Genomic DNA, 13,905 nt, shown 5'->3' on the forward strand with positions numbered 1-13,905 from the left:
GAGCTAGGGGGGTTATGGGGGGGGGGCTGTGTGTCCATCCATCCTTGGGCATCCGGGCAGGGAGAGGGAGGAGGAGGGGCTGGGACACCCCCACCCCACTCCCCACTTGGGCAAACCCAGCACTCAAAAATCTAGAAATGAGCCTGAAGGATGAGCCTGCAAAGGAATCCAGCGGAGCATGAAATACCCGGGGACGAGATGAGGTTTACGTGGGTATTTGCATGAACCATGGCTCTGCTGCACTGAGGGCGGCCCATCCAGGAGCCGCAGGGGCCGGGAGAGCACATGAGGCCAGCTGAGCCCTCTCCCCCAGCCCCTCCATCTTGGCCACGATGCTTAAAGCCCAAGCGCTGCCGGGGAAGGAGAGGGAGCCCATGTGTGCGAGGGCACTGCTCTGGGTGGGCTCAGTGTCCCCTCAAATCAGAGTGGGGGAGGGAGTCCCGTTACCGCCCGGCATCCTCGGGGGATTTTCTGTGTCAGTGAACAAGGGATTGGGGGTCAGGCCTTTGAAACAGGCCGTGAGAACCTTTGGTGTGCTGGGCATCAGACTGGGCCAGATCTAGGAATTGTTGGAGGCCAGAGCCGGGAGGGCCCCTAGGACCCAGGAGGGCAGAGCTGGGAGGGCCCTTAGAACCAGGAGGTCAGGGCTGAAAGGACCCTTAGAGCCCGAGATGTCAGAGCTGGGAGGGGTCTCAGAGGCCGTTTAGTAGAGACCACTCATTTTAAAAAGGAAAAACTTTGTGAGGGGCAGAAAAGGGTTTTGGCATTGGGAGTGTAGGAGGGAGCATTAGGATGGTGGCTCTTTCACCAGACCCCAGTCCGTCCTCACAAGATTTCAGCGTCCCTCTCTCTTCCTCTAAGAAGAAACAGAGTCACAGCCCAACTTGGGCGCCCCTCAGACAAGCCATTGGACAGGGTTGTCCCAGCCCCCAGGCTGCCCTTGGGTCTCTGCTCCCCAAAGGGAACATTGTCCTCCTCCTTTCCTGGACACGAGGTTACCAATGACTATAAATTTCCCATTGGAATTACAGGAAAACATAATCGCTTTTGGGGGCGACCTTGGAGTTAGAAAAGGGAAATTCGCGCCCAGGGGAATCTACCTTTTATTTTCTCCCTCCAGTTCAAGCGGATGCTTAACCGGGAGCTGACTCACCTGTCAGAGACCAGCCGCTCTGGAAACCAGGTGTCCGAGTACATCTCCCAGACCTTTCTGGGTAAGTGGGCCTCTAAGGCAGGAGGAGGGGGAGGCTTTGGGTGCCAAGAAACATGGGTTTGTTTTGAGTCCCAGTTCTCCCACTGGCTAAGTCACTGCCCTTCTCTAGACCTCATTTTCTCCTTCACAAAATGGGAGATTCATGCTTTTCTACTTCGTCAGCACTGGGTCTTTTGGGGTCCTTACTGTGACTCCCCAAGGCTTAACAAAGCTGCTGGGTTGGACTTCCCCCTGCTCTGTGTGCATGGAGCTGCTGAAGTCAGCATGGGGCCTGGTACACAGTAAGTGCTTAATAATGAGTGATTGATTATTGATTGGGAAAGGCCGGGATAGATAAAACCTGCTTAACAGAACTCACAGATTAAAGTAGAAGGTGTGGCAAGTGGGAGTGAGGGGAACAAGTCTTATTATCTACAGAAGAGGGAGAATTGGACCCACCGACCTTTATGGTCCCTCCCAGCCCTAAAATAAGATCCAGGACACTCTCATTTTGGTGGACTCTGAATGGGATCAAGAGCAGGGGTAGCAGGGCTAATCTCAGTGAGGAGAAGGGAGCAAAAGGAAAGATGGGAGACATCAAGGGAAGGAGAAAGGGGAGCCAGACTGCCTTAACCTTTTCAGTCAGATACAAGGCAGATAGCCAGGAGGGCCCAAGTTCCCTCCTGGATTCTACCCCTGCCTCCCCAGCTTCCTGGGGGTCATCTCCACCCAGATGTCCCAAAGCAGAAATGGCTCCTCCTTCCTTCCAGACTCCACTTCCCGGGGTGCAGCCTCAGAGTCCCCCAGCGCTCCTCCCTCTCTGGGCAGAACTCCCTCCCAAGCTCCCCGGCTTTGCCCTCCCAGGGCTCCTAAGCTGGCTCAGGCCGTGTCATCGCTTCTCACCTGGCCCAGGATGCCAGAGGGAAAAGAGCAGACAGAGAGGCTAGGAAAGAATGCTTTGTATTAAGCACCCGCTGTGTGCCAGTGCTGAGCACTGAGGATTCGCGGAGAAGGCCGCAGATGAGGTGGAGGGTCCAGGAGTAAGTCACAGGCTCGGGGCGATGACCCCTCATGAAGTGACCTTCTGGGCAAGGGACTCAGTTTCCCTTTCTGTGAAATGGGGATCATAAGGACACCCCCTCCTGGGGCGGTTGTGAAGATGCAATAAATAAAGCCTGGTGTCCACCTAAAGTTCTGTGTGACTGCCAGCCATTGTGACTGCCAGCAGAGTAAGGGAACAGCAGTGATGGGAACCAGTGAGAAGGTGAGTCAGGGCCGGGTCAGGAAGGATGAGATCAGAAAGGCGGAGTTTGGTCCCAGAGAGAGCAGGGAGCCACTGACTCCTGGGGGCAGGTGGGAGAACGCAGGTGAGCACAGAGAGCTGTTGCTCCTTCACAGGCTTCAGGAAGGGACCTTCCTTCAGCACACGGTGTGAAGGAGAGACTGGAATTTTCTGTTGATTTTTTAAAATAAAAATTTGCGATAAGAGCCGGCAGGGAGGGGCTGGGGGTGGTGGGAATTACAGAATTAGGTAACAACAGAGAATCCCAGCAAAGATGTCACACCCACCCGCTGCCTGCCCTCAGATAAGCAGAACGAGGTGGAGCTCGCTCCTCTGCCGGTCAAGGAGGAAGAGGAGGAGAAGGAGGCAGAGGAGGGGCCCATGTCCCAGATCAGTGGCCTCCGTAAGCTGACCCACAGCTCCAGCTTCACCGCGGCCGCCGTCCCAAAATTCGGCGTCAAGTCTGACCAGGAGCTGCTGCTGGCAAAGGTGCACTGGGGGCTGGGGGGGGACGCTGGGTGCCCAACCCCTAGTGCAGCCCCCCCGGGGCCCACTGAAGTCCGAGCAGGGGAAGTGCGAACGCTTTCTGCTTTCAGGAGCTGAAAGACACAAACCGGTGGGGTCTGGACGTGTTCAAGGTGGCTGAGCTCTCCGGGAACCGCCCGCTGACGGCCATCATGTACAGCATCTTTCAGGTAGGTCACCCGAGCACCCGGAGCCTGGCTCCTTCCGTGAGAGGAGCCCCTCCTACATGGCCCAAATAATCCCACTGCGCGGAGCCCATTGCCTCTCGAGGCAACCCAGGTTACTGCAGGCAGCTCAGATCTGCCCAAGGCTGCTGCGACCGGGTCCCAAACTGTGAATTCACAATGAGGCAGTCCACAAGGGTTCATGTGTCTGAAACTCTAAGACCCCGTCCTGATCTCTTGCTCTCGCTTTCTTCATCTGTAAATTGGGGGTAATAATAGCACCTACCTCTCGGAGTTGTTCTAAGGGTCAAATGAAACATACAAATTGCTTTACAAAACTTGGAAGCCCTGGGTAAGTGTTAGCTATTGCTATAGTTCTCTCTCAGATCTCTACTGGGCTCCAAATCTAAAATATATGACCTCTCTGGGTCTCGGTTTCCCCATCTGTAAAATGGGAGATTTGGACCACTTGGTTCCTAAGGTCCTTCTGGCTTCAGAGTCTGTTTCCTCTCGGTCCCACCTCCAGGAGCGGGACCTGCTAAAAACCTTCCAAATCCCACCGGACACCCTGGTCACCTACCTGCTGACGCTGGAGGACCATTACCACTCTGATGTGGCCTATCACAACAGCATCCACGCGGCAGATGTGGCCCAGTCCACCCACGTGCTCCTGTTGACGCCAGCGCTTGAGGTTCGGGAGCCAGGGGCAGGGGGGACTCCAAGTGCCCTGACCTGACTGAGCCAGCTGAGATAGTTGTAAAGCTTTTAGCCCAGGGCCTGGCCAGTAGCAGATGCTGAATAAGTGCTTCTTCCCTTCTTGTGTCCTTGAACCCCTCGCTCCCAGCGGCTCCCTCTTAGCCCCCAGACCCAGTGGGGACAAGATCACAACCAGTCAGGGCAGAGGGACCCTGGCCTGGCTGAGCCTGGGAGTTTCCTGACGGCTCTGGGGCCCTTGTTCCATGGCCCTCTCCCCATCCGCCCCCTGCAACGACCCCATATCTGTCTCAAGGCTGTCTTCACCGACCTGGAAATCCTGGCCGCCATCTTCGCCAGCGCCATCCATGACGTGGATCACCCCGGGGTCTCCAACCAGTTTCTGATCAACACCAGTAAGTGGGGCCGTGCCCTAAGGTGGCCCAGGCTGAGGGGGGAGGGGAGAAGGGGGATCTGGGGCCCAGGAGGAAATGGCCGTGGCTGCTTGTAGCCAAAGAGCCCGGCTGGGAGCCTGAAAACCTGGGTCTGAGACTTGCCTACCTCTGGGCAGAGGGGCCTCTGAAGTCCAGTTCTTCGCCTCGGAGGGAGAAGCTACGGCTGAGAGGGAGCCAGAGGCAGCATCCCCCCAGGCCGTCGGGGCTCACAGCCCGGTCCCTTTAAGCACTCTGCCAGTCTGGCTTTGGTCACCCACAGAATAGGGGGATTCAGACTGGAAGCTTCAGGCAAATGGGGCTTCTCAGCTCGGGCTCTCGCCGCTTCAGGCCGTTTCTCACGGCTCTCCCTCCTGGTCTGCCTGTCCCGGGCTCCTGGTCATCCACGGTCTCCGGCTGGAAGCCCTACAGGTCTCCCCCACTGGGGTCGCCCCCTGCAGAGGGGGAAACCATGGCCCACACCAGACTGAGCTGGCCCGTCGCAGCACCTGGTCTGTCCCCCACTGTAGGGCTGTGTGTCTTGGTTCCCCCTCCCCTGCCACCCCCAGCCCGGGAGAGCTCCTAGCCAGATGTGACCGCGTCTTCTCCATCTCCGTCTGTCCATCCGACAGCCCCCTGTGGCCCCGCATATCACAAGACCTGGGGAGCCCTTAAAGTCCAGGAGAAGAATTAGTGTGGAGGATGGAGACCAGACCTCCAGGAGCCTCAGTTTCCCCATCTGTAAAATGAGGGGGGTTGGGCCAGATCTCTCAATTCTTTGTTTTTCTGAGTTCCCTGCCCTCCCCACAGGGCTTAGAACCCTGGAACCCTGCAGTTCAATGTGAAGTTAACTAAACTTGGTGCTTTAAGCCCCACCCTGCGGGCAGCGGTGCCACCGTGAGCACTTTTCTGATAAGGACACTGGGAATGAGAAATCTCACCCGGGATCCCAGAGTAACAACAAGCGTCTATTATATGGAGCAGCCCTTGTATCTCACTCCCACCAGAACCATCCAGGGAGGCCAGGCTGCCTGTTGTTCTCCTTCGGTTAGTCCCGCCCGGCTCTTCCCGACCTACCTGTTGGGGTTTTCTCAGCAGAGACACTGCAGTGTTTGCCATTTCCTTCTCCGGCTCAGTGAGACACTTACCCAAAGGCAGGCAGCTAGGACAGGGCTAAGGGCACACCGGAGCTCAGGTCCTCCAGACTCTAGGTCCGGGATCTGTACACTAGGGACCCACCCAGTTGCCCCAGGTACTATTATTTTTTTTAATGCGTTCTATTTTTCCAAACACACGTTAACAGAGTTTTAACATCTATTTTTTCTTTTATTATTCTGTTGTTTTTTAATTATTTAGTATTTTATGCATTTGTTTTTTTTTTTAATAATTATAACTTTTTATTGGCAGAACCCATACCTGAGTAATTTTTTTTTTACAACATTATCCCTTGCACTCACTTCTGTTCTGACTTTTCCCCTCCCTCCCTCCACCCCTAAATGGCAAGCAGTCCTATACATGTTAAATACAATATCCACTTTTATAATACTTTGTATTCTAAATGTTTCTCTCTCTCTCTCTCCCTCAACTCCCCCTTAAAAGATAACAAGCAATCTGATATGGGTTAAGCATGGGCAATTCTTTTAAACATATTTGCCATATTGTGCCCAAAAATCAGACCAAAAAGGGAAAAACCAAGAAGTGAGAATTCTCTGCTTTGATCCACATTCAGTCTCCGTAGGTCTCTCTCTGGATGTGGATGGTACTTTCCATCACAGGCCTGTTGGGACTGCCTTGAGTCCCTCGTTGTTGAGAAGAGCCAAGGCCCGGGTGCTATTATTGTCCCTTTTTAAAGCTGAGGAAACTGAGGCTGAGCCAGGCTGAGGTGACCTCCCTCTGGTGTCTGAAGCAGAATTCAGATTCCCGTCAGCCATGGGGTCAGGGAGCTCTGGATCCGAGTTCCACCTCTCAGGGTCACCTGTGTGACCTCGGACAAGTGCTTTTCACCCCCACGTATCATGTTACACGATTATTCAGACCTTTATGTGTTTTTCACTTGCAATGGTACTTTTCACCGGGGATTATCACAAACACCACTTGGTTGACAAGAGTCCCTCCAACAAAAGGTCCCCACGTCCTATGCAACGGCCTAACACCTGTAAATGGGAGGTGGCCTTCTTGTATCAGGGAGGGAGGTTCCATCCCTTGGGGGAGGCTCTGGACAAGTTCCCAGGACTCTCCAAAAAAGCCGAGTCTGGAACAACAACCGCCATGAGCAGTAATAAAATAAAAGTAATAGATGACATGGAAGATTTATAAAAAGATTTTCTCACAACATCCCCAGCGGTTGGAGGCTCAGAGAAAGGAATTAATTTGTTCAAGATAGCATAGCAACTTAGTTGGGGGGTCAGGGACCTGAATTTGAGCCCCCAGAGTCTCACCCGCAGGCCCTGGGCCCCAAACATTGCTAGACTGGTAACACCGGCTCCCCTGCGTGTTTCAGACTCGGAGCTGGCCCTCATGTACAACGACGCCTCCGTCCTGGAGAACCACCACTTGGCGGTGGGCTTCAAGCTGCTCCAGGAGGAGAACTGTGACATCTTCCAGAACCTGAGCGTCAAGCAGCGGCAGAGCCTGCGCAAGATGGTCATCGACATGGTGAGAGGGCCCAGGGGAGGGCAGCCAACAGAACCCACGTGGGGCTGGCCCAGTGGGCTGGTCCCGGTGCTGTCTCTGCCCTGACACGCTCTGGGACCCAGAGAAAATCCCAAGTCAGCTCTGGACCTCAGCGTCTCCGGACATAGAAAGGAGGAATGCTCCCCCCCCAAAAAAAAACCCTGACCTCCTGGTTCTAAGGGCCCTCCCCAGCTCTGACATCCTGGGTTCTAAGGGCCTTCCCAGCCGTGATATCCTGGTTCTAAGGGCCCTCCCAGCCCTGACCTCATGGGTTCTAAGGGCCCTCCCAGCCCTGACCTCCTGGGTTCTAAGGGCCCTCCCAGCCCTGACCTCCTGGGTTCTAAGGACCCTATCAGCTCTGACATCCTGGGCTCTAAGGGCCCTCCCAGCTCTGACCTCCTGGGCTCTAAGGGCCCTCCCAGCCCTGACCTCCTGGGCTCTAAGGGCCCTCCCAGCCCTGACCTCCTGGGTTCTAAGGGCACTCCCCAGCTCCAATGTTCTAGGTTCTAAGAGTCTTCCCAGCTCAGTAGCTCTTGTCTTTTTGAGATTAACAACACTGGAAAGCTTCCAGGGCCTTGGCTAGGACCAGCTCTAGGAGAGGAAGGCTGTACGCTCCGTGAAGCCGGCAGGATCCCGGGGCTGGTCCATCCAAGGTGCCATCTCTCCCTGTTCTGCTTTCTCTGAGCAGGTGCTGGCCACAGACATGTCCAAACACATGAACTTGCTGGGCGACCTGAAGACCATGGTGGAAACGAAGAAGGTGACGAGCCTGGGTGTGCTGTTGCTGGACAACTACTCCGACCGGATCCAGGTGGGCAGCCGAGCCAGTGGCCGCGTTCCCCCCACCCCCAGGCTGCCGTGTGGGAGAGGGCCACTGGGCCCAGAGGGGAGCAGCAGCAGGAGGAGTGACAGGGGTGACAAAGGGCAGGTTTCGGGAGAGGTGAGGAAAGCCTTACCCATGAAAGCTACCCCACAGGGGGATGGAGTGTTAAGCTCCCGGGGTCTTCAGATAGACTGAGTCAGTCACAAATATGCGCCTTCTGTGTACCAGGAACAGTACCAGGCCCGAGGGATACAATGACAACCAATGAAAGTCCCCTTCCAGAAACAACAAATGTGTATGTGTATGGTCAGATCAAGCGATAGACATGAATCTGTGCAGCTTAAATATATTTTTGTTCCATTATTTTTAGACTCTCCATAACCCCCTGTAGGGTTTTCTTGGCAAAAGTACTGAGCGGTTGTTTGCCGTTCCCTTCTCCAGCTCATTTTACAGATGAGGAAAACAGGGCTAAGTGACTTACCCAGGGTCACACAGCCAGTAAGGGTCTGAGGCTGAACTCAGGAAGGTGAGACTCCCTGCCTCCAGGCCTGGCACTCTAGCTATTCTAGCACCTAGTTACCCTGCAGCGATAGCATGTTTTTATTAACTCATATACTTGTATATCTTACACACTTTGCGTGACAGCTAGGTGGCTAGTAGAATATCAGGCCTGGGGTTGGGAAGATCTGAGTTTAAATACATCCTTAGGCCCTTAACCCCGATTGCCTCAAAAAAAAAGGGGGGAGAAAAGAAAGAGGTTTGGGACCGGACTGGAAAAGGCTTTTTGTGCCGGGGGACTTAAGCTAAAGGGAGGCCCAGAGGGAGCCATGAGGAGAGAGCGTTTCAGGCATGGGGACACAGCAGGAAAAAACAGCCAGAGTTGGAAGAGAGAGCAGTAAGGAGGGCAGGGCCACTGGATCAGAGAATATGTGAGCTAGGAAAACTGGCAGGTAGGAAGGGACCAGGCTATAAATGGCTTTGAAAGCCAAACAGAATTTTTTGTTTGAGCCTAGAGATGCTAGGGAGCCATGGAAGCTGCTTGAGTAAGGAAGAGGAGGTCGTCTTGAGTTTAGACCTGCAACTTAGGAAAATTACTTTGAGACTGAAGTTTATATAAATATGTTGAGCTTTAAAAACTATGCAGATGAGTTTATATTTAATCCTAGAGATAGCTGGGAGCCCCTGAAGGTGACGGAGGAGGGAGGCGGAGGAGGGAGGGACGTGGGCAGGTCAGCTTGTGAAGGGAGTCTGGCCTCAAGGGTCAGTTCTGATGCTGGGATTCTGTGCTGAGCGAGCCGGGCAGCAATCAGCGCCAGGTGCCTGGAATGGGGCAAGTGGGCCCAGTTCCTGGTCCCTTTTATCTCTTCCCTGTTATCTCACTGCTGCTTCCCCCGCCGGCCCTAGGAAGGGAGCAGCTGTAGAGATTCCCACTCTCAGACTTCAGGGCGGGATAGTTACGGGACTGCCCCCAGTGCTCTGCTCACCTCCTCTCTAGCCTTTCTCCTGAATGTTGACCCACTGTAGGTGGGGACGGACTGAGCCAGCAGCTGCTAGTGTAGGGAATAGAGCCCTGGGCCTGGAGGAAGAACTGAGTGAAGTCCGGCCTTGGGCACTGTGTGGCCCTGAGCGGTTACTTAATCCTGTTTGCCTCAGTTTCCTCAACTGTAAAATATAGATAACAATAGCCACTTGTAAGGATCAAGGGAAATGTTTGTAAAATATGGATGAGCCCAGTAGAAACGCTCGTCCCTTTCTCTTCCTCATGGCCACCTTTGCAGCCCTGGCTGCTGTTTTATCAGTAACAATCTGTAAGTCCAATTTATGTACCTGGATGGCCCTCAGCCTCCACTCCTTCATGGAGGAACCTCAGGCATCCCACCTGGGGTCTCTCCGACACTCCCTCCATCCCTTAATATCATCATCACTCTGGACTGATGATTCCAAGCAAGCATTTATTAAGCACCTACTGTGTGCCAGGCGGTACATCGGAAACAAATACAAGTGAAAAGGCAGCAGTTTCCACCCTCCACGAGCCCACATCCTAATCAGGAACAGACCGAAAACTTTCTCTTTTTTGGTGAGAAGGCCAGGGGCCGAATGGGCTCCTGCTGTGGAGAAAGGCCCACGGGCCAAAAGTGGCTGCTGACAACTCCTGGAGAGGAGGGTCCCTCTGTCACTCTGGCCGCTAGACAGTCACTGAGAAACAGGGCCGGGGCCTGCAGGGCCGGCCTTGCTCATCGCCCGGCTTCTCTGTGCCAGAGGCAGGGCCCCGAACCCGGGGCCCCTCCCTGTTACTTAGCAGCCGAGGGTCGGGGGGCAGGGAGTCCGCCAGCCTGGGAGGCGGTTTGACCTTGGCCCTCCTGCCCCCCACCGGCCTTCTCAGGTCCTACAGAACATGGTGCACTGTGCTGACCTCAGCAACCCCACCAAGCCCCTGGAGCTGTACCGCCAGTGGACGGACAGGATCATGGTGGAGTTCTTCCAGCAGGGAGACCGGGAGCGGGAGAAGGGCATCGAGATCAGCCCCATGTGCGATAAGCACACGGCCTCCGTGGAGAAGTCCCAGGTCAGCCTCCCAGGGCTGGGGAGCATCCTGCTTCTGAAGAGCGGGGGACATGGTGCATGGGGGGCACAGGAGGGCAGTGGGGGCCGCGTTCCCGGCCCGGGACTGGGGGGCAGAGGGGGCCGCGTCCCCGGCTTAGGCCGCAGTTGGGCCCCCACCAATGGCCGACTCCTCCCCGCAGGTGGGATTCATCGACTACATCGCCCACCCGCTGTGGGAGACCTGGGCAGACCTGGTGCACCCCGACGCCCAGGAGATCCTGGACACGCTGGAGGACAACCGGGAGTGGTATCAGAGCATGATCCCCCGGAGCCCTGACGGCAGCCATGAGGCTGTCCTGGCCAAGGCTGCTGACAAGTTCCAGTTTGAGCTGACGCTGGAGGAGGAGGGGGAGCTGGAAGAGGAAGAGGGGGAGCCCGGGAGCCAGGCCGAGGAAGGGCAGGAAGAGAACAGCGGCAGCGACCCCAAGACCCTGGCCATGGAGGACTCGGAATCGGCGGAGGTGGACCCGCTGTCTCTGGAAGAGGAGGCCAGTCCCGAGGGGGAGGGGGGGCGGCCCGTGCCTCTGGATAACGAGCGGACGCTGTCCCAGGCCCAGGTCGGGAGCCTGCAGGAGGAGGTGGATCAGGAAGGCAACCTTCCCTGCTACCCCCTGGGAACGTAACAGCCGTGGCTGCCCTCTTCCCTCCGGCCTGGAGCCGCTTCTCGGACTTGGGGTGGGGTGGGAGGAATTACATTTAAAAATCCCCCTCCCAGCTCTCCCCTCTCCCTGCTCTGACTCCCCAAGCCCCTGATTGACACAAAAACCCCAGTGGGCCCAGAGGAGGGGCTCGGTCTGGACCCAGCACCCCGACAGCCCCCCAGAGAGGGGGGAAATGGAGGGGAGAAGGGAGGCAGCGCCGGGGGGGAGCAAATGGCCTCAAGAATGGGGAGAGAAACTGAGAGAAGCGAAGAGTGGCTTTCTAACAGCCTCCAGCTGACTTAAAAGGAAGCCGTGCTCCCTGCCCAGTGGCGGCCTCCCAACAGGCAGAGGCTCCAAGGGAGGCTCTGGGAGAGGGGAAGCTGGCTGTCCTCCCAGGGACGGCGGGTGTTTGTCGCCTGTGCCCTCAGCAGAGGCAGGGAGGGTCACTGAGGGCCTTTGAGCCCTCACTGAGTTCTCACGGCGGCTCCGTAGTTTGGCCCTCGCCCTCCCTGCCGACACTGGCTAGCTGAGAGAGCTCCCTGTGGGCAGGACCTTGTCCCCTCCCTCAGTGCACGAGGAACCCGGCCCCTCCTGACCTCCCCCACCTCACAGTTTGGAAGCTCTCAAAGGCGAGAAAAATGTCTGCTGAAGAAGTGGGGGCCGGGGGGTTGGGGAGAGGAGGAAGGAGGAAGTCCCTGTTCTAGGACTGGTCGGTGGTGAGGTTGGCTGTAGTGAGCCCTCCGTCACTGGAGGCCATATGGCCGATGGGGAGGTTATAGGGGGCATTTGGGCAGGAGCCCCCCGGGGACTAGAGACCCCTGAATCCCGTCTGCTTCTGAGATGTTGGGGGTCCGGGGCCCAGACCAGCACCTCCCACTTTCCATAGTATTCTCACCTCCAGCCTTCTGCTGCCCCAGCCTAAGTAGAGAAGAGGGGAGGGGAGAAAAGAGACAGCAGGCAGAAACTCCAGGCTCCCCCATTTCCCTGCCGCGCCCTGTGGTGCGCCGTGGTGTAGCACCTTGGACACTGCCATTTAATTTATTTTAACACTGGCTCACGTGTTTTTAAGATTTTTTTGTAGCTCACTTTTTTTTTTTTTTTTTAAAGTAAAGACTTGGTCTCTCTCACACACACATATACAACTCCGGGCCTGCTCTCCTGGAAAGATCCAGGTCCTGAGGGGCTGATTGCTCAGACTGGCCCTTCTCCAGCACTGAGGGGGGAGGGTTGCTTGCTCCACTGGGGTGCAGTGGGCTGGGGGGCAAGTTAGGAGGCCCTGGCTCTGCCCCTGCCTCACTGTGTATCTTGGGCAAGCCATTTCCTCCCTGCTAGCCTCAATTTCCCCAAACATAAAATTGGGGAGGGCAGGTTGAACTAGATTTTCAAATTTTCTCTTGCCTCGGACATGTTCCAAGATCCCTCCCAGCTCTGACTCCCTGTGTTCTAAGGGCCCTCCCAGCTCTGACATCCTGGGTTCTAAGGGCCCTCCCAGCTCTGACTCCCTGTGTTCTAAGGGCCCTCCCAGCTCTGACTCCCTGTGTTCTAAGGGCCCTCCCAGCTCTGACATCCTGGGTTCTAAGGACCCTCCCAGCTCTGACTCCCTGTGTTCTAAGGGCCCTCCCAGCTCTGACATCCTGGGCTCTAAGGGCCCTCCCAGCTCTGACCCCCTGGGTTCTAAGGGCCCTCCCAGTCCTACAGTTCTGTGTTCTATGTTCTAAGGTCTCTCTGCTTCAACATTGTAATTTGTGTTCTGTGATCCCTCCTAGAACTGTATTGTGTTCTTGTGTTCTAATGTCCTTGTTCTACAATTCTAGACTATCTGAGCTCCCAGTCGTCCTCCCTTCTCTTTCCCCACCCCTGTGTTTCTTCTGTCTGAACCTCTCCTCGGGTCTGGGCCAGCCACTGTTGAGCTTTTTCAGGGCCGCAGAGACACAACTCCGGCGTGAGATGAGGTGGACGCGGCCTGGGCTGGTGGAGGCCTCTGCCTTCCTGCCCTGCCCCCAGTCAGGCCCAGCCCCACTGCCCCTGGTCTTGGAAGGCCGGGAGAGAAGCTTTGTGTGCGAGGAGCCGGAGTCGGTGGTTGGGGAGGCCGCTGTGGCCTGGCCCATGCATGGCTGCCTGATTATGGGCTGGGGGAGGCCATCCCTCGGGTCCATGGCCCTGGCCCCGCCGTGGCTCTGCCCTGGTGGATGGGGGAAGGTGGGCCCACCATGGCAGCCCACTCAGCAGAGGGACATGAGGGGAAATTCCCCCGCCATCCCCCTAAGCCCTCCAGCCTCCTCCCCCGTCCCAGCTGCTTTTCCATCTCCTGTGTGTAAAGTAGACTTCAGATAAAAGCGATATCTTTGACAGCCTGACCATGTGTGTTCGTCTGTCTGTGTCCATCTTGCTCTGTTCCGACGCCCAGCCAACCCCGCGTTGTCCAAGGTCAAGCACAAACCTACCAGGGCGGCTCATATTAAATACAGAATAATGTGCAGTGCAGCCCAAGAAGCCCTGACCCATCGCCCAGATGGGGAGGAATCTGCCTGGGAGGCAGAAGACGGATGGAGTTCAAACCCCGTCCGAGTTCCGGCCGGTTTGGTGACTGGGCCGAGGCACCAATGTCAATAAACTCGGTTTCCTTATCTGCAAAGTGAAGATGATCCCTGCTCTTTTGCTGGGGTTAGTGGACATTTCACAGTCATTAAGTGATTGCAATAAAGATTTAAGAGGGATGAATGTCTAGTCTGACAGATTCAAAAAATCAATTGCTTGAGGTCAGAGTGGCTTGAGAAGAATGAGCTGGATCAACAGGAGATACTGAATTACTGGTACTCACCCCCTCCCCAATAAAACAAACTCTTATTTTGAAAGGGAAGGATGGTATTGTCTAGT

At 55.8% G+C, this 13,905-nt stretch overlaps 1 protein-coding gene across 3 annotated transcripts in view; it reads left to right on the top strand.

Moving 5' to 3' along the window:
• Window positions 1-12,479, top strand: part of PDE4C (phosphodiesterase 4C) — a 49,076-nt gene extending 36,597 nt beyond the window's left edge. For all 3 annotated transcript variants that reach the window (XM_031948213.1, XM_031948214.1, XM_031948215.1), the window contains exons 7-15: window positions 1,121-1,214; window positions 2,779-2,963; window positions 3,071-3,169; window positions 3,690-3,854; window positions 4,173-4,272; window positions 6,788-6,942; window positions 7,649-7,771; window positions 10,167-10,349; window positions 10,528-12,479. In XM_031948213.1, the coding sequence (XP_031804073.1) occupies window positions 1,121-1,214; window positions 2,779-2,963; window positions 3,071-3,169; window positions 3,690-3,854; window positions 4,173-4,272; window positions 6,788-6,942; window positions 7,649-7,771; window positions 10,167-10,349; window positions 10,528-11,010 (1,587 nt within the window). In that variant the 3' untranslated portion in view covers window positions 11,011-12,479. The remainder of the gene's footprint in view (window positions 1-1,120; window positions 1,215-2,778; window positions 2,964-3,070; window positions 3,170-3,689; window positions 3,855-4,172; window positions 4,273-6,787; window positions 6,943-7,648; window positions 7,772-10,166; window positions 10,350-10,527) is intronic.
• The last annotated feature ends 1,426 nt before the right edge of the window (window positions 12,480-13,905 follow it).

The sequence above is a fragment of the Sarcophilus harrisii genome, chromosome 1 (genome assembly GCF_902635505.1).
Source record: "Sarcophilus harrisii chromosome 1, mSarHar1.11, whole genome shotgun sequence".
NCBI lineage: Eukaryota > Metazoa > Chordata > Mammalia > Dasyuromorphia > Dasyuridae > Sarcophilus > Sarcophilus harrisii.